Genomic DNA, 19,763 nt, shown 5'->3' with positions numbered 1-19,763 from the left:
CATTCAGAAATGAAGGCGAGGCTCTCAAACACAGAACTAGTACTGAACGAGCACACGCGGTGGACGGGGGGGTTCAACGCAACAGCCCCCCAAAGTCTGGGTGGTTCCTGAAGCGTGAGTACATCTGTCCTGTGTATGATGGACATGGTCATGATGGTGAGGCCCAGAAGTGAGAGCACAAGTGAAACGGAAGCCCAAACGAGGGGCAATTAAAACACACACCACGCGGTGCCCATCAACCAAGGGTTTCCATCCCTTCACCTGCTCCACACCACCTTCTAAACCCAACATCGGAAAGGATTCTTGACACTATGAAATCAGAGCTATTTCACGCCCTCTACCACTTGATCTGGAGAACATCTTCACAATTCAGGCCCCTGCTGCCCACGATGGAGGGCACTGGGCAGCCTCTGCCCTCCGGCTGAGCCTGTGTTCAGCCCCTGCCTGGCCTAGCGGCCAAGCCAAAGGTTTGTCTGCCCCAGGGCTCTGATCCAGCCCCATAGGAAATCTCCACCTGAGGCTGCCAACAAAAAAAAAGTTACCAGAGTTACAGTCTCCACTGTAAGGAGCATTTGACTTAGACTAAGAGATTCTTTCCCCACTCAGAAGACTCCTGCTTTTGTTATTTTTCTTTTTTTATTATTCCATCTAGTAAATACATCTCTACTACTGCTTAATTCTTTTCAGTGGAGAGCCCGTAAGTGCCAAGGTTGTTTGTAAGGGCATGGTTCTAAATAAGATACCTGGGAAGCCCCTCCGCCCATCTCCATCAGATTTCACAACGGGCCGCTCACTGATCAATTCCGTGGTTCAGGAGAAACTTTCCCCAAAAAGGCGGCCAGCAACTCAGCAGAGTGTATGCTAGGGTCTCCCCTGGGAGATCTTTAATGAGCCTGATGCCAAAAGAACTTAGGAGAATGACTGCAACAGGGCGCTTTCTTCTCCATTGGCCCACCGTTTCTCTGAGCAATTTTGTGAGCTAAAATTCAGTCTTTAGTATTTGTAATTTTCTTTCCTCAGCCAAGCTTCCCAAGCAGCTTATAAGGATTGACAAGGAATTACCGTCCAATGGAGTCACCTCAATGTCATTATTCTACAAGTCTAATTCTTTGAAATAATCAGGTGGCCCCAAATATTCCCAAAGTGATCCTTAGAGGCCAGTGGAGGCTCCCTAACTACACAACTGAAATCTCTTACACTGTTCTGCCTCTTGAATAAATGCCATTAAAATGATCCCCCTCTTTTGAAAGGCTTTTCCTCCTGATACACAATTCTTTTCTTTCTTTTTTTTTTTTTTTAAGAGAGAGGGACTTGTTCTGTCTTCCACGTGGGAGTGCAGTGGTGCAAGCATAGCTCACTGCAGCCTCGAACTCCTGGGCTCAAGTGACCCTCCTATCTCCGACTCCTGACTAACTGTAACTACAGGCATATGCTACCACATCTGGCTAATTTTTTAAGCTTTTTGTAGAGACAGGGTCTTGCTCTGTTGCCCACGCTGGTCTCAAATACCTGGCCTCAAATGATCCTGCCATGGCCTCCCAAAGTGCTGGGGTTACAGGCGTGAACCACTGTGCCTGGCCGGATATACAGTTCTTCCTGTTCACTCATGATGAAAGCCAAGAGGAAGAACGTTCCCATCAGGGTGCTTGAAATGGTGTAGGGCCCTCACGATGGGCAGAGCTACATGGAGCCTCTTCTTACAAACCAAGTGTTTCACTCAGATCCTGTGAGCATTTTGCATGTTTCTTTTTCTTTTCTTTTCTTTTTTTTTTTTTTTTTTTGAGACAGAGTTTCACTCTGCTGCCGAGACTGGAGTGCAGTGGTTCTGAGACAGAGTCTTACTCTGCTGCCCAGGCTGGAGTGCAGTGGCACGATCTTGGCTCATGGCAACCTCCGCCTTCCAGGTTCATGCGATTCTCCTGGCTCAGCGTCCTGAGTAGCTGGGACTACAGGCGCCCGCCACCACACCCGGCTAATTTCTGTACTTTTTGTAGAGACGGGGTGTCACCATGTTGGCCAGGCTGGTCTCGAACTCCTGACCTCAAGTGATCCACCCACCTCAGCCTCCCAAAGTGTTAGGATTATAGGCGTGAGCCACCGTGCCCAGCCATTGCATGTTTCTTAATAAGTGACAGGAGACATTCGATGGGTAGGCCTGAGACCCTTCAAGGCTTATATCATCTCCACTCAAAGAATAGGTAATAATTCCACATCTCAAGGACCCAGTAAAATTTTAAACAACGAACAAGAACAAGATACCTTTTGTCCCTTTCCTGTGATGCCAGGAGATCTCTGGACTGTAGGTGCCATCTTCACACTCTGAGTAGGTCTAGGGAGACAGACAGGCTTAGTGCAGTAATTTCAGGAATTCCCTGGGAGAAGTGGCAGGGCAAAAAGGCGAGCATGCTGCGTCCCTGCCTCTCCCAGGCTGGGATCATCACTGGCAAGTGACAGAACCTCCCTGTGCTTATGTTTCTCTGCTATAAAAACAAGGTTCTTTCCTCTCCCAGGTGATGCAGAATCAATCTTCCACAACATGCCTTAAGTTCTTTAGACTGAAGGTGTAAATAAAGGATGAAAGTGTTATTTTTACTGAAAAAAATATTACCGTCTACCAGACTGCCATCGTGTCTTAAAGCCATTCATGTCTATTTTCTATCGTATCCTCATATCTACTAAATGAAGGTCAGGGCAAGCGTTTGCCCAGAAGAGCCACAGGCTGGAACACAGGAAGAGGCCTCCACACAGTTCAAGAGCTGGGGAGAAAACCCAGCTTCCAAAAGCCAGTCCACGGCTTTCCTATCACTTTTTTTTTTCTCCAAACAAACATAACTTTTTTTTATCTAACAAAAGTTAGACAAAAATATTGATCTACTGAACAGAGCCGTCACAAGCAGGGCCAGCAACAGCTAGGGAATGAGTTGTGACATGCAGTTTCTGCAGTGGCAGGACTGGAGGCCCCGACCTCAGTGTTCACCTCGCCATATCCTTACAGGCACGTGCTCTGAGCTAACCTGCCAAGCCCGGGGTGATTATTTTAAACAATGGCCATCCCCGCCTCTCCTTCCATACCTTTTCTGGGTGACCATAGTGTTCTGCATACCAAATCATGCCGTACAGACAGAGGAAAGTGGTGAAAGCCTGGAAGAGAAAAACAAATGATGCTGCACAAGAAAGTTCAATTTCTCAGAACTTCAGGGTTTCAATGGGAATTAATGCAGGACCGCTCAATGCATTTCTGCTGTCTGGACGCCGGTTACAAAATGGCTGGACGTGGCAGAGATCAGACCTCAAGGGGAGGGTGCACACCCAAAGCTTCTGACAACAAGGGTTATGATGAGACCACAGTTACTACCTATGACTCTACTATCAGAAAGAAAGAAAGACCATTTTCAGATGTGGGATACAGTGGGATGCATTTTCTTGATAGCTTTGTGGGTTCTGTTGAAGAAGATATAGAGGATTCTATGTTCTAGTTCTGATTTTCAGGGCCCATCCTCTCCCGGCTTCCCCATCACAGGAGAGTGCTAAGAGGACTCAGTGTGCCAGCTTCTAGGGGGAAGAGGTCACAGTGGCACCTGAGGGCCCAAGGACAAACACTCCTGCGGTAGAGGGTGGAGAGCTCAGCTGGACAGGGCTGCCCTTGCTTTTCCAGGCTTTTGAGTGTCAGTGACCCTACTCTGACCCCAGTTTTTATTGCTTTTGTTTTTCTTGGTTATATGGATAGGAAAACAAAGAGAAAATAAAGATGCTCTGTAAGGCCCTGAGTGGAATGAGGAGGGTGTGGCCTGTGGGTGCCCAGAGGCAGGGACAACCTCTACTCCACACTTGCCCCACCCACTGGGCCTGCCCCTACACCCTAAATTATACCCTAATTTAAGGAAAGAAAAGCACAGACAAGAATCCAAAGTTTCAAAACATGTCAAAAAGTCAAAGCTTAGGAAAAGTCTCCAGCTGCCTGGACTGCATACCAAAGGCAGGAGGGAGGGAGGGAGGGTGAGCGGGGAGAGCAGGGCCATGAATCTCCCCGGCCACACCTTCCCCACTGCAAGCAAAGCAACCAGAACAAAACAAGGCAACTGCCTGTTCCTTCCAAATTCCTTGCTCTAGAAACCCATTCACATCAAGCCATCCTGGCTGTCGAGCCTCCATCTCTCCCCCTGCACTTCCTGTGGACACCTGGGCACCTGTCATTTTCCTGGACCCCTATCATCTTGCACCAACTGTGGGGACAGCTGTGAGAGCATGGAGGGACCTTCTCAAGGAAATAATTTTAGTTCTAAGAATCATAACTTTAGATCTAAAAGGTCACCTCAGAGACCATTAATTTCATTGCCCCTCATTTTCCAGAAGAAGAATGAAAGCTCAGAGAGGTGAACATTGGAGCGGGAACTCAGTTCTCTTGAAACCCCCGGATCTGAGTTTAAGGGATGGCTATTGATACAAATATTGGCTTTATGCCTATATAGCTTTATTTCTCCATCCATGTATCCATCCCTGAGAACGAAAAGCATCATGGGAACACTGAACAGCAGCAGCTTCCCCTCTGCACAGCCACAGTCTGGTGGTAGGGTGGGAAGGCAGGGGCTGTGAATTCTCATCATGGCAGCTTGCAGTCTAGCTTTGGCCCAGTTCCTTTATCAGCGACATTTCCTGGTAGCTGCTGGATACACAGTGCCATCTTAGTTCCAAAAAAGAAAGGAGAGCAACACTCTGGCTGGCCGTCCTCTTCCGTGCCAGTTACGTGGAAGCAGGCACAGTGACAGCGTGGAGAGAGAATGAGAAACACAAGCAGCGCCACTGGTTCATTTCCTATTAAACCCACGTGCAAACCGGCATATACCTATAGGTTAGGGATTTATTAAAAAGCTCATATCCATCAAAAAATTAGGCCACGAATGAATACATTAAAACTACAAAGTGAAAATGACTTCCAACCTTTAACGTACTCTAATGCTTGCCCAGATTTCTTAGATATACCAACGTTAAGTGTGCCATTTTCATGGCATGGGAAGAGTGGGAAGGACTAGAAATGATTTGCAGAGTGTAAGCCTGTGTATGCGTTAGGCCCCTTACAAAGAGCAAAACAGGACATTCTGGGTTTCACACAGCGGACTGGGGGGTTAGGTTCCACCTCCCCTAACCAGAGGGCTGTGGGGAGGCGGGTCCTTCCACTGGACTGTCATTGCGAACTCTGACCACCAGAGGGCAGGCACGCGGGGCTCTTCCCTTCCCCAGCCCCAGGCCCAATAGGACAGGCAGTGGCAGCTGCCGCTCCCTCCAGCGGCAAACAGCAGGCAAGTGGAGAACGACAGGTGCTTATCATCACAATCGTCACACAGAGAGTCTGTTGTGATTGCCAAATCTACTTCACCTGCGTACAAAGAGGCCCATTTTACACTTGTCCCAGCAAACGGAAGCCGGTAATTTACAGGTTTGCAGTCACAACTGTGGAAATCTAGGCACGTACCCACTGAAAATGTCAAGGCTCGGATTTAAAACAGCAATTGCACACTTCGTTTAAAGAAAGGGCGGGGGAGCGAGAAGAAACTACGTGGGATGAGAGCCAGGGTGTCCAAGACCACGGGGCTGGCGGCAACGAGGGCGCAGGACCCCAGCTTGGCTTCTACATTATGGTAATGAGCATTCAAATTAATGACGGCCGAGCAGACAACCACGCTCCTGGAAAAGCTTATTAACCAGCACCCGGGATCTTTGCTTCTGCATTAATCTCAAGCTCCGTGTGCGCTCTCTTACCAGGCCAGGGGAGTAATTAGGGGCTTTGCTTCTCTGAGTGGGGCAGAAGGCACGGTGTAACTTGAAGCTCTCTTATTGAATAATGTTTGCCTCTACTCCTGAGTCTGAGATCAATCTTGCTCTTTATAATAAAGGTCAGGAATATTTTAAAAAGTGCCAGGACCTTGTTTCTGTTTTTCTTTAAAGGGAGGCAGTGGAGACCCCTAATCATCCTGTCTCAGGGCCTCTTTTCAGGCCAGGTCCCTCTCTCATGTCTCATCCTGTAAGTCTAATCAGAGATTCTGCCTGTCTTCAAAATCCTGCTCATCGTCCCCGGCCTGACCTCTTATTAAGGAATCCCAGCCTCAGTCAGCTCCTCTCCCAGAGGCAAGTTCCCTGAGCTCTTAACCTAATCCCAGGACTCCAACCACGCCCTCCACATGGGCTCCTCCCAAGTATTTTATTTCCACCAACGACCAAATCCTTCCAGTGTTACTGACAGATTAGAATTACCCATAAAACAGGACACTTCCACCTGTAAATTCTAAAGGTTCCTCAAACCCAAATTCCCTGAACCAAATTCACCTCCTCCTTTCAATGGGCTTCTCCTATATCCCCCAATCTGTCGCTAGCACTGGTGGCCACCCAGTGGCACCAATTAGAACCTTTGGAGTGGCACTCAAGTCCCCTCCCAGCTGTCACAAGAGGAATGGCATCCTGTTGAGCAAATTCCTTAAACAACTCTCAGATCCAGCCCTTCCTCTGCATCTTCAATGCCTCTGCCTTGGTTCAGCTTTAGTTAACTTGTCAACTAGGCCTGGCAGCACCTCTGACTGTACTTCCTCCCCCCAACCCATCTTCCCTCTAGACTCTCCCAGCCTCCATGGTGTTTCCCCATGAGACACAGATCAGACCACATTGTTTCCCTGCTTGAAAATCGCTGGGGCTCCAACTACAGCCGCACAAAGCCCTTCCTAAGCAGGGGACCCTGTCCTACTCTTCATCCAACTCGCTCTCTTCACTGTCACTCCTCAAACAGGTTACCACTTTCCTGAGCCACTGGGCACTCTCACACCTTCCTGTCTTTGTATGTTTGTCCCCCAGCCACCTGCATGTCGCAAGTCTTTGTCTCTTGAACTCACTCCTTTATTCTCCACGAAGCTGCCGAGTGCTTCCTATGCACCAGGCACGGTGCTTGAGACAGCGGGGTCAAAAGGATGACTTCAACTTATTCTTTCTGAGCAAGGAGTGCAGTGTGGAGGAGACAGATAGAAACACAACAAATTCCACTGCACTGGGGTTAGAACTGAGAGTTACGTACAAAGCGCTACTGGTCCCAAGAAGGGAGCTATCTACTTGCCTTGGAGGTCAGAGCATATTTCATGGGGGGCATATGTTTAAGTTGGTTTTGGGGTATCAGTTTCATCATGTAGATAAGGCAGGGAAAATCTTTCTGATCAGGCAGAGAAAACAGCATGGGAAGGGCAAAAGAAGTCTGGAAGGATGACTTGTTTAGGTTACTACCAGCAGACAAGTGCAGCCTGAGAATAGAGTACACGTGGGCAGATGTGATGGAATGCTCCCACTATGAAGGTCCTGAACACATGAGTAGATTTCATCATTCATCTGGGAGGTTTCGTGGTGGGGAGCCTTCTTCCTTCCCGAAGTTTCTTCTTGTGTGGAGGAAGCTTCACTGCTTCCCTCCACCCCTCACTCCTTCCCTGGGGAGGAGTCACACCTTGAATGGTGACTCTAAGGAAGCCAGCATTTCCTGAAAAAGGTGAATTCTCAGTAATGAAGACGCTACTCTGATCCCCATATCTTTCCTCTATCTTGCTTATCTCTTACTTATTTTTTAACTCAGATGGGGAAAAAGATTCTGTTATTGTGCCCTCTCAAGCCCCCAACCAGAGAGAATGACTCTTAGCAGGGGAAAGAGATTGAGTTCTGAATTTTGGAAGATCATTTTGACAGCAGCATGGAGAATGGATTTGGAGGGCAGAATGGCAAGAAAATGGGTGTCCTGACAGCCGCAGAGGCAGTGGGAATGGAGAGGAGATGGAGTTGAGCTACGCTGTCGAATTAACAGAGCTCAGTGACTGGCTGATTCGAAGAGTGATGGAGGACAGGAAGCAGCCTCCAGGTTTTTAGCTGGGGCCTGGGGGGCTGGGGGAAAGCCAGCGGTTCACTGCAACCCTTAAAAATCCTGCTAACATATCACCAAGGAGCCTTCAGCAACCCCCAGCATGTCTGTTGCTCTAAGTATCCTTTAGCCTTATGCACACAATCTTTTACAGTATTTATCACATATTAACATAATTAGTTTGCATGTCTAATTGCCATCTGAACTCAGAGATCCTTGGAGGGCAGTGTTGAAGAGCAGTTCCCTAGAGAGAATGTCTGGGTTTGAGTCCTGGTTCTGCCACTTAACTACCTAGGTGACCTTGGGCAAGTTAGTGAACTTCTTTGTCCCTTTGTTTCCTCATCTATAAAAGAGGGATAATAAAATACCTTCCCTCAAAGTGTGAAGATCAAATGTGGAATTCATGAAAGTGCTCAGAATGGTCTCTGGCACATAGTAGGCATCAGTAAATCTTATCACCGTCATCCATCCATGTGGCTAGAGCCCCAGGCACAGCACGGAAGAGCACTCAGCAGCTGTCTGTGAACGAAGCCCGGACTAAGAGCAGACGTCTGCGCCAAGTGAAGCAGAGGTCAATGGGAGCATAAGAAGTGGTGCATGTCCTCAGTAAGTTACAATCACACAGACACAAAGGCTGACCCACAAAAGGAGATATATTCTAAGTGTCAAATAAGTAACAGAAAGTCTCTAAAACCTGAAGAGAAATTAGAGGGGTCCCTACAGTCTGGGTGACTGCTATGGTTTGAATGTCCTTGCCAAAACTCTCCTGGAAACTTAACTGCCAACTTAACAGTATTAGGAGGTGGAGCCTTTAAGAGGTGATAGGTCATGAGGGCAAAGCCCTCATGAATGGATTCAGGCTGTTATCTTGGGAGTGGGTTCCTGATAAAAAGGATGAGTTTGGCACTTCTCTCTCCGTCTGGTGCACTTGTTTCTGCCTTCTGCCCTTCCACCATGGGATGACCTCACTGGATGCCAGTGCCATACTTTTGGACTTCCCAACCTCCAAAACTGTGAGCAGAATAAACTTCTTTTCTTTAGAAATTACCCAGTCTGCAGTATTCTGTTATAGCAAAAGAAAATGGACTAAGACAGAAAATCGGTACCAAAAAGTGGGGTGGTTACTATAACAAATACTTGAAAATATGGAAGCAGCTTTTGAACTGGCTAATGGGTAGAGGCTGAAAGAATTTGGAGGAGCAGGCTAGAAAAAGCCTGTATTGCTGTAAAGGGAGCATTAAGGGCGATCCTGGTGAGGGCTCAGAAGAAAAGAGGGAAGGCCTCAGTCTTCTTAGAGATTACTTAAGCGTTCATGACCAGAATGCTGGTAGCTATATGAACAGTCAACACCATTCTGATGAGGTCTCAAATGGAAATGAGGAGTAAGGATTAGAAAGTGGAGTAAAGGGCATCCTTGTCACACAGTAGCAAAGAGCTTGGCTGAATTGTGTCCATGCCTGAAGGCTTTCTAGAGTGTGAAACCTAAGGGCAATGAACTAGGATATCTGGTGGAAGACAGCCAAGCAGCAAAGCATTCGGGCTACTGTGTGGCTACTTCTGACTGCATACAATGAGATTCCAGAGGAAGGAAATGACTTAAAGACAATTTATAATTAAAAGGGAAGCAGAATGGAATAATCTGGAAAATTCAAAGCCTGGCCATGTAAACAGTGAAAAAGCATATTCCAAACACTAAGGGTGAGGCCACGTGGCTGTTAAAGAGATTACCATGGAAAGAAAGAAACCAGGTGCTATTCATCAAGAAAATGTGAGGAAGACCCCTGAAAGCAAAAGCATTTCAGAGATCTTCAAGGCTGCCCCTCCCATCACAGGCCCAGAGCTTTAAGAGGGCAGAATGGTTTTCGGTTACAGGCCTGGGGAGCCCTCCATGGGCTCACTGACCAGGGCTACCTAGGGACTCTACTCCCACATTCTAGCAGAGTGCTCCTTGGCTGCCTTAGCTGTGGCTCAAGTGGGCCTTGGTGTGGCTTGGGCTACCACTCTGGGAGGGATAAGCTATAACCCATGGTGGTGTCCATGTGTTGTTAATTCTGCAGTTATGCAAAATGCAAGAGCTGTGGAGGCCATGGATTCCTCCATCTAGATTTCAAAGGATGTGGCAAACTGCCTAGAAGACTAGGCAAAAACCTGCCACAGGGGCAGTGCCACTGCAGAGAGCCACTACTAGGGCAGTGCCAAGGAGAAATGTGGGGTCGGAGCCACCAGAGAGAAGCAGTGGCAGCAGGGTCATCTCCAACACCACAGAACTGTAGGGTCGCCAGTGTGCAACTCCCACCTGGAAGAACTGAAGCACTGGCCGAACCCGGCACAGCCATAGGGGTGGAGCTGCCGGGCCTGGGGGCCCAACTCCTGCCCCAGGCCAGGATGCAGAACATGAAGTCAAAGGAGATTATTCTCCAGCTTTAAGATGTAATGATTCCCTGTTGGGTTCTGGACTTACTTGGGACTGCTTATCCCTTTTTTCTTGCCCATTTCTCCCTTTCAGATTTGCAATGTCTATCCTATGCCTGTCCCACTATTGTATTGTGGAAGTAGGTGACCTGTTTGATTTCACAGGCTCACGGCTGGCATAGTTCTTCTTGGCTGTGGCTCAAGTGGACCTTGGTGTGGCTTGAGATACCACTCTGGAAGGTATAGGCCAGAAAGTGCGGTGGTGTCCAAGTGGGGTTAATTCACCTCAGGATGAATTGTGCCTTGACTGTCACTCATATCTGATTTAGATGAGACTCTAAACTTTGGAGTTGATGCTGGGCCAAGTGAAGACTTTTGGGACTACTGGCATGAAATGAATGCATTTTGTATGTGAGAAGTGGGGGTCAGGGGTGGAATGCTATGGCTTGAATGTCCCTGCCAAAACTCATGTTGAAACTTAGCTGTCAATGTAACGATATCAGGAGGTGGGGCCTTTAAGACCCAATTAGGTCATGAGGAGTGTACCCCATAAATGGATTGATGCTATTATTGCAGGAGTGGGATTGTTATCACAGGAGTGTGTTAGTGATTGTGGGAGTGGGTTCCTGATAAGGGTAAGTCCAGCCCACCTCCTGCTGTCTTACATGCTCACTTCCCCCTTCCGCCCTTCCATTATGGGGTGACCCTTGCCAGATACTGGTACCACGCTCTTGGACTTCCCAGCTGTCAGAACCATGAGCCAAATAAAGTACTGTGATTTAATTTCTCTGTAAATTACCAAGCCCATGGTATTCTGTTATAGCAACAGAAAATGGACTAAGACAGGGACCAGAGAGGGCTGCCTGGGTAGGTGGCCTGAGAAGACCTTTCTGGCCACTGCTGCCTGGGGGGCAGTGGTGAGGAGGCAGCTGGGAGGCCTGTGATTTGCTGTGGTGAGGAGGGCTGTCTGTCTTGTCCTGGGACTCCTGCCTGTCTCACCCTCCGTGTGGGCAGGTGGTTCTCTGGTACCCGGTGACGAGGGCACCCACCTCTGCCCCCTGCAGTCAGGTCCTATTACAATTCAGACTTGAGGTGCACAGGCCAGAGACATATCCGAGAAGAGCATAGTGAAAATCTCTGGGCATGTCTGACACATTTCCCTAACCGATTCCTTACATCTGGTCTCAGTGACATGGAAAAATATACTTGGGCATTAATTCTGTAGTTTAAATACAAAGGAGATCATTATTCCCTTTTATTGTTCAAGATAAAACAGGACAGAACAGGCTCACTGTGCCTTGGCACAGTTAGGATTTCTAACAAGTAACCCTAAAAATAGATCCCGTTAAAGGCGATAAAAGACACGTTAAAAATACAAAGGTTAGTCTTGCCAAAAAAGAGAAAAGAAAAGAAAAAACTAGACCCAAATGTGATTAAGCCTCTAGATCCAATTACCGACTTACAGAAAATACAGAGGACAAAGAAATATGTTAAATTACAAGATAGGATAAAACCAGTAAAATCCAGACTGTGGGAAAATCTATAGGACAAAAGAGCTGCTTTCGTCAGCTGATAAATTACGAGGGAAAGAGGGTTAGTGATAGAAGGAAAACCTATGGATGCAGAGACTTAAAAGGCATGCCAACCAATCACGATGGGTGACTGTGGATTCAAATATATTGTTAAACAAATACAAGCTTTAAGAAAAAGTTAGTAATCTGAACACTGATTAGGTATTTGATGATATTAAGGAATTACTGTTAATTCTTTTTTAGATATGATAATGGTAGGGTGGTTGCATTAAACCTAAAAAGCATCCTGAGCTTCTTTTAGTGATCCATCCTGAAATATTAAAGGTGGATCTGTTTCAAAATAAGTTAGGGTTGGCGCAGTGAGTATAAGAGGAAACACAATTAGCCCTGAGTTGATAACCAATGATGGGTTCATGAGGGGCCATCTATTCTCTCTATTTGCACGTCTGAAATTTTCTATGATTATTTAAAAAGCCCAATACATTTTCTAGACTAAGTGAAACATCTTAAGCTTAAATATAAAATAAGAACTTTTCTTCAAAATAATAACTTCAAATATTTAAATGAAGAACGGCAGTCACAAAATGTGTAAGTGGGTACTATCTTACTTCATTTGAAAGGTGAGGGGAGAGCCCCAGGGCTAAAGAACCAAGGCTTAGGCCGGTGTCCCTATAGGCTCTTCCCTTCAGAGTGGAAGGTGATATCCAGGCTTGGGTTATAACGTGGACCTGGAGGGCAGAAATTGCAGGATCGAATTATCTTCCAAAACATATTTTATTGCCTATGAATGACCATATGTCCTTTTATATAGAAATCCATGTGCAATGATATGTACGTTAAGATGTACGTGGCATGATGATGAGAAAGCAAAGTGCACTGTGATCTTCCTTGTCCTTTCATGATGGTCCCTAAATGCGTAGCAAGTGCAGACAAATTCTCGTGAGTCAAGGAAATGCACGTGGGGTGTACCTGACAAGGGCATTTGACTGGAACCTGCTGAGGTGACCCATTTCAGATACTGTGTAGTTGTGTCTTATTCTTGAAATTAGGCTGGTGGCCAGTCTCAGACAATTACAAGTAGAACTTTTTTTTATGAATTTCTAAGAAACTTTGATACACAAGAGGGTTTCCTTTTCCCCCTCCATTTAAAATGATACTATGAGAGTTTAGCTAATGCCTTTGGGTAAAATGCAATGACTTACCACGCAAAGAAGCCAAAGCACAACATAGAGTATTTGGGTCTTAGAGAAGAGATCTTGTCCAAATTTTATGCAAACAATGGCCTCCAGGAAACCAATGACCCTATTAGACAGAGAACAGAGGTTAAGTATTAATCCATCTTACCAGAGCATACATTTTATCCAAAATATGCATGATTGAATCAAAAAGTTCAACTCATCACGTGATTTCTGCCTCAAACACTGGTAGCAGGTACCCCACAAAATAACACTGTTCAAGCCAACTGCATTTACTTCGGAAATAATAAAGTATTTTTCACCTCTTCCTTCTTCCCAGACCAAAATCGTGACTCATAAATTTTAATAGCTAGGGGCACTGGCATCACCTAACTCAGCACCTCCACTGCCATAAGGGTGGGTGATCACGCCGCCTTTGCTGGAACCCTCTCAGGCACAGGGAACCTACTACCTTTGCAAGGTAGCTTATTTTTCTGGTCAAACTCTTTAGCAGTTAGAAAGTTTTTCCTTGTCTCAGGCTGGTATCTGCCTCCTATACCTCCCACCCTGGGTCCTAACATTACCCTAGCATGTCACAGGTGAGAAAGCATCATTTCAGTGGAGGAACCCAGAAGGCTTTTTCACTATACTTCTGAAGTCTAGACTGTGATTAAGAGGCTAGGTGGCTGCCACACAGGATGAGTTTGACCCTTCCAAGGGAGTCTTTCAATAATTTGAAGGCATTAATCCCATTCCTTCCCAGCCTTCTAAGAATTTTCAGATGAAATAGCCCCTGTTTTTGGTGACAATATAAACCCTTTATCTTCTCTTGATCTGTAAAAGATTGTGCTAAACACAAATTTTTTGGTTTTTTTAAGAAACGCCACACACTTATTTCCCCTTTAAAGCATTAAAAAAGTCACTCTTGTATTCTATATCTTCATTTATGACTATAAAAATCAGGCCTTTCTAAAGGTTCAGGACTTGGAGGTAAGAATGGATGAGGTGAGGTTGACATAGCTGGCCATGAGATCCCAGGCAGCATATGAATACTGATTTTAGACAAGTCCATTTTATGCATTCCTTGCTCAAGATGAGATCTGTACACTCCAGGAATGGTGTACTCACACAGATGTTTTCTAAAAAGGCAAGAAGGGGCAGGGCATGGTGGCTTATGTCTGTAATCTTGGCACTTTGGGAGGCTGAGGCGAGCGGATCACTTGAAGTCAGGAGTTCAAGACCAGTCTGACCAAGATGGTAAAACCCCATCTCTGCCAATAATACAAAAATTAGCCAGGCGTGGTGGCACACACCTGTAGTCTCAGCTACTCGGGAGGTTGAGGCAGGAGAATCACTTGAGCCTGGGAAGTGGAGGTTGCGGTAAGCCAAGATGGCACCACTGCACTCCAGCCTGGGTGACAGAGTGAGGCTCTGCCTCAAAAAAAAAAAAAAAAAAAGGGAAGAAGGGGCCAAGAAGGCCCTTGGTACCCCTGCTTACTGGCAGACACAGTGGTCACTGCCATCATTACAAGTGTGGATGGCTCTAAACAACAGAAGGCCTGAATGCCTGGAGTTAGAACCACTTCAGCAAAGCAGAAAAATCAACAGAAATTCTCCTCAATTTGTCTTTAGAGAGTCTGGGGCTGTCTTTTCCCCTAGCCCGAACCAAACAAGGTTTAAGAGTGGTTGGCTTGAATCTTTAAAGCGCTGCTCCACAAAGCATGTCACATGTGAGAAAGTATCATTTCAGTGGAGGAACCCAGAAGGTTTTCTCACTGTACTTCTAAAGTCTAGACTGTGATTAAGACACTAAGTGGCAGTTACATGTTTGGTATTCCAGCCTGTGCAGTGAGGAGCCATAAAAAGGATGATTTCATCTTTGGCTGGGACTTCCTGAAGACCTCCTATGATGGGAGTGTTGAGCCCAGGACATAAGTGTGATTATCTACCCACAAGCCAGACAGAACACCCTGAGTTTATTATGAAAGATTTCTGAATATTCAACTAGACTTGAGGCCCTCTACCTTTTTTTTGTTTGTTTTTAAATAGAGTCCAGCTGTGTCACCCAGGCTGGAGTGCAGTGGCACAATGCAGCTCACTGCAACCTCCGCCTCCCCGGTTCAAGCAATTCTACTGCCTCAGCCTCCCGAGTAGCTGAGACTACAGGCGTTTGCCACCACACCCAGCTAATTTTTGTATTTTTAGTAGAGGTGGAGTTTCACCATGTTGGCCAGGCTGGTCACCAACTCCTCACCTCAAATGGTCCACCCACCTCAGCCTCCCAAAGTGCTGGGATTACAGGCGTGAGCCAGCTTGAGGCCCCTTTTAAAAGCATGCTGATTGGCCGACTAAAGCTGTGTTTCTCAAACTTTTGTGATCTAAGACCCATTAAAAACCACAGCAAGAAACACAATTTTCACTGTGATCCAGTATACGCACACGCGTACACACACACACTCGCTCACTCACTGAAACAAAAACTTCATAAGACAATTTGCATCCTTATTCTGATATTTTCCTATTCTATTTCATTTTAAGAAAATACTGGCCAGAACCCAATCATTGGCTTCATAATGACCTGAAGTTTTTTTGTTTTAATTTTTTGAGACCGGCCCTGACTCCATTGCCCAGGCTGGAATGCAGTGGCACAATCTTGGCTCATGCAACCTCCACTTCCCAGGCTCAACCAATTCTTCTACCTCAGCTTCCCGAGTAGCTGGGATTATAGGCTCACAGCACTACACCCAGCTAATTTTTGTATTTTTTGTAGAGACGGGGTTTTGCTGTGTTACCCTGATTGGTCTCGAACTCCTGAGCTCAAGTGATCCACCCACCTCAGCTTCCCAAAGTGCTAGGATTACAGGTATGAGCCACTGTGCCTGGCCAACCTGTAGTTTTTTCTGAAGACCAGTGCTTTTGAGTTAGCAACTTAAGGATATGATTTGTTCCAATGTGCTGAGGAGTCTTAGTTGAGCCATTGTCCGTGTGTGTGGGCACATCTCATGAGAAGGTGGCTAGGAGGAGGTGAGGGGCCAGCTATGGGATTATATTAAGTGTGGAGAGTCCCAGACTGAGGCCCGGGCATGGGAAAGGCACAAGGAAGGGCCAGGAATCAGGGGACAGGGCTGAGCTGAGGTCAGGGTAACATGGACCTGGAAGGCCACCCGTAGGCTTGGCTTTTAGTCTGAGGTGATCCTAGAGGGTCTAGAGCAGAGGGTTTAACACGGTCTTCTCTCTCTCTCTCTCTCTCTATATATATATGTATGTATTTTCTTTTTTAGACGGAGTCTCACTCTGTCGCCCAGGCTGGAGTGCAGTAGTGCAATCTCAGCTCACTGCAACCTCTCTACCTCCTGGGTTCAAGCGATTCTCCTGCCTCAGCCTACTGAGTAGCTGGAATTACAGGCGTGTGCCACCACACCTGGCTAATTTTTTGTATTTTTAGTAGAGACGGAGTTTCACCATGTTGGCCAGGATGGTCTCGACCTCCTGACCTCATGATCCGCCCACCTTGGCCTCCCAAAGTGCTTGGGATTACAGGAGTGAGCCACTGTGCCTGGCAAGTTTGCTTAATATTTTTTTAAAAAATTTTTCAGCTTTTATTTTACATACAGGGGGTACCTGTGTAGGAATGCTACATGGGTATATTGGACCCAGGTAGTGAGCGTAGCACCCAGCAAGTAGTTTTCCCGCCCATGCTCCGCTTCCTCCCTCCCTAGTAGTCAGCAGTGTCTATTACTCTGATGTTTATGTCCATGTGTACTCAATATTTAGCTCACACTTTTAAGTGAGCATATGCAGTATTTGGTCTTCTTTTCCCACTTAGGATTATGGCCTCCAGCTGCATCCATGTTGCTACAAAGGACATGATCCCATTCTTTTTTATGGCTGTGTATTATTCCATGGTGTCTATGTACCACATTTGCTTTATCCAGTCCACCACTGATGGGCACCTAGGTGGATTCCATGTCTTTGCTATTGTGAACAGCGTGGTGATGATCATTCGAGAACCTTCTGCTGGCTGAACAGAACTGTGTGAGAAGACAAGAGCAGAAGCAGGGAGGCTACTGTACTCATCCAGACATGGGGACCCGGGTCAGGGCTGTGGAGATGGTGAGAAGTGGTGGGAACCCAACAATCACATGGGCTCCTTTAACCACCAGCCACTGCCCCCACCATTACCTCTGGCCCACTAGAGGGAGTCCTAATCAACAGCACCCTTCCAGAAGGCTGACATTACTTTTCTACCAAGACTCAGAGTGGCTAGTTTAGGGCTGAGGCCCGAGGCTTCAGCACAGTGGGAGCCTGTATTAAGCCTGCCAGTGTGAGAACACATACCTCCTCCTACCTCCTCACCCCCGGGGGTGCTGGGGTTTCCTCCGCACAGCTCAGCAATAGGTCCCTTTACTCAGTTCAATTTAAATCTCTCTGATCTTTCCCAGGCTAAGCTAGGTGGACAAATTGTGGCTTAATGGAATTCAGTCAGGGCCTCTACTCCCTTTGATGCCATCCACCATCCTGTATCTTGGTTTAGCAGGGTTAAAAGGCAAATAAACATTTGGGAAGTCTGAGGTGCTTCTGCTGGGAGCAGGCACTAGAGATTCCTGACCTAGGGCTGGTTACTGGCGCACGTACTCCCAGCACCCCCGACTTGTGGAGCCAGTTCCACAACGTGGGAAAAAAGATGATGTTAATGTAGAGCCCAGAGACAGGAGCTCTTCGGTGACTTGAGTGGAGCAGGCATGGTGGCAGGGTTGTTGTAGGAATCCGGGGCATGAAAGCTCTAGGCTCGTGTGTGTGAGCTGGGTGTATGAGCCAAACTTGAGAAGCAGAAGAAGAGATTTTGGCTTGCCAACAAGCCTGCACGTGGATTCTGAGGATGCTACAGCAATGCCAGGGACATGGAGGCCAGGTACCTGGCTGCTGCATCCCACACGCACTGCCCCACGGCTGCACAAGCAATCCCTGGATGGCTCAGAGCGGGGGTGACCCCCTCTCCTGGCAGACAGGGCCCAGCCTCCAATAGTGGAAATGAGATGTGTATCCATATTAACTCAATGACCTCACAATCACACAGGATGCCAGGAAGGGTTCCTCAAGTTCAGGAGTGAGCTTCTAGTTCTGATTAGGGTGGGCAAAGACACCTTTTTGGAGGAAGGAAGAGCTAAGTGTGGCATAAACAATAGATACAATTCCTATTGTGCTCCTCTCAACTTTCTAACCTCCAAAGAATCCCCGGCACAAGGAGGGGAGGGGAGAAGCGGGTCTTGGGTGACAAATCCAGAACTGTTCTGCTTAGTCGTTTACTTAGTAGGATTTGGGGCAAGATGCCATTTGAAGAAAGGGGATCGGCTGCTAAAAAAAAGCTTTGTGGGCCGGGCGTGGTGACTTTTGCCTGTAATCCCAGCACTTTGGGAGGCTGAGGCGGGCGGATCATGAGGTCAGGAGATTGAGACCATCCTGGCTAACATGGTGAAACCCCGTCTCTACTAAAAATACAAAAAATTAGCCGGGCAAGGTGATGGGCACCTGTAGTCCCAGCTACTCGGGAGGCTGAGGCAGGAGAACGGCATGAACCTGGGAGGCGGAGCTTGCAGTGAGCTGAGATGGCGCCACTGCACTCCAGCCTCGGCGACAGAGTGAGACTCCGTCTCAAATGTAACTACTGTCAGAGCTTCTGAGATGTCAGTGGAGGTGCACTTGAGTGCAGGGGGTGGGGTGTGGCAAGATAAAGGGAGGATGAACAGACACAGTCACGAGGAGAAGGGGAACTGGCTATAAGGCTGTACCAGCAGGACAGCGGTGACTCCCTTGCGCTGGGAAGGGACCCCCCCCAACATCTGTTCCCCTGTGTTTGCACCCTCTTCCTAGAAGGAAGCTCATCCTCATAGTTGCATCTACCGTTAAGACAGACAGTCTAGGCTGGGTGCCGTGGCCCATGCCTGTAAACCCATCACTTTGAGAGGTCAAGGCGGGAGGACTGCTTGAGTCCAGGAGTTCAAGACCAGCCTGGGCAACATGGTGAAACCCTGTCTCTACAAAAACTAAAATATAATTAGCTGGACATTGTGGTGCATGCCTATAGTCCCAGCTACTTGGGAGGCTGACGTGGAAGGATTGCTTGAGTCTGGGAGGTCAAGGCTGCAGTGAGCTGTGATCACTGCCACTCAACTCCAGCCTGGGTAACACAGCAAGACCCTGTCTCAAAAGAAATAAAATTTAAAAAGAAAGAAAGCCTGAACTATGGGCCTGGAAGAACAATAGAACAAAAGCACAATTATGAGAAATTGTAAGGAGGAGAGAGGTGTAGAATGGGAAGCCAGCAAAGGGAATTGAAAACAGAAAAGTGAGAGGAAATCCAGGACAGATGTTGCAGAGGGAAGAGGACAGTTTCAAGAAGGCAGATACCGTGCAGAAGTATCCAAGAAGAGGATGAGGAAAGGACTGGCTGGTTTTGGAGCTGACCTTGGAGAGCAGCAGAGGTGGGAACTTACTGTGATGGACACATTAACAGAGGTGGGATCACAGGCAGCGAGGAAACTGGTCGGGTGAGGAGCAACCCCGGCTGCCTCGGAGGCAGGATGCAGTCCTGGGCCCTCAGGCAAGGTAGGCTCACTCTCCCATGAGGGCCCGCCCCATGCACTCCCAGGAAGAGGAAAAGCAACTGTGCACTGCTGTTCAGCCGACGCTTGGCCACCTTCCTCCCAGGAGCAGGTGATAAAACACTGCTTCTATTTAAACTGGGCCAATACTCTCTTTTTGAGG

At 47.3% G+C, this 19,763-nt stretch overlaps 1 protein-coding gene across 1 annotated transcript in view; it reads right to left on the bottom strand.

Annotated features, from left to right (window-relative positions):
• Window positions 1–19,763, bottom strand: part of PTDSS1 (phosphatidylserine synthase 1) — a 73,009-nt gene that overhangs the window by 1,219 nt on the left and 52,027 nt on the right. Inside the window, exons 10-12 of the mRNA XM_054498238.2 lie at window positions 13,026–13,125; window positions 3,073–3,141; window positions 2,260–2,329 (exon numbers count right to left, since the gene is read on the bottom strand). Of these exons, the coding sequence (XP_054354213.1) occupies window positions 2,260–2,329; window positions 3,073–3,141; window positions 13,026–13,125 (239 nt within the window). The remainder of the gene's footprint in view (window positions 1–2,259; window positions 2,330–3,072; window positions 3,142–13,025; window positions 13,126–19,763) is intronic.

This window comes from Pongo pygmaeus, chromosome 7, assembly GCF_028885625.2.
Source record: "Pongo pygmaeus isolate AG05252 chromosome 7, NHGRI_mPonPyg2-v2.0_pri, whole genome shotgun sequence".
Taxonomy (NCBI): domain Eukaryota; kingdom Metazoa; phylum Chordata; class Mammalia; order Primates; family Hominidae; genus Pongo; species Pongo pygmaeus.
The sequence above is the reverse complement of the archived record's forward strand: the minus strand, read 5'-3'. Positions and strand labels throughout refer to the sequence as shown.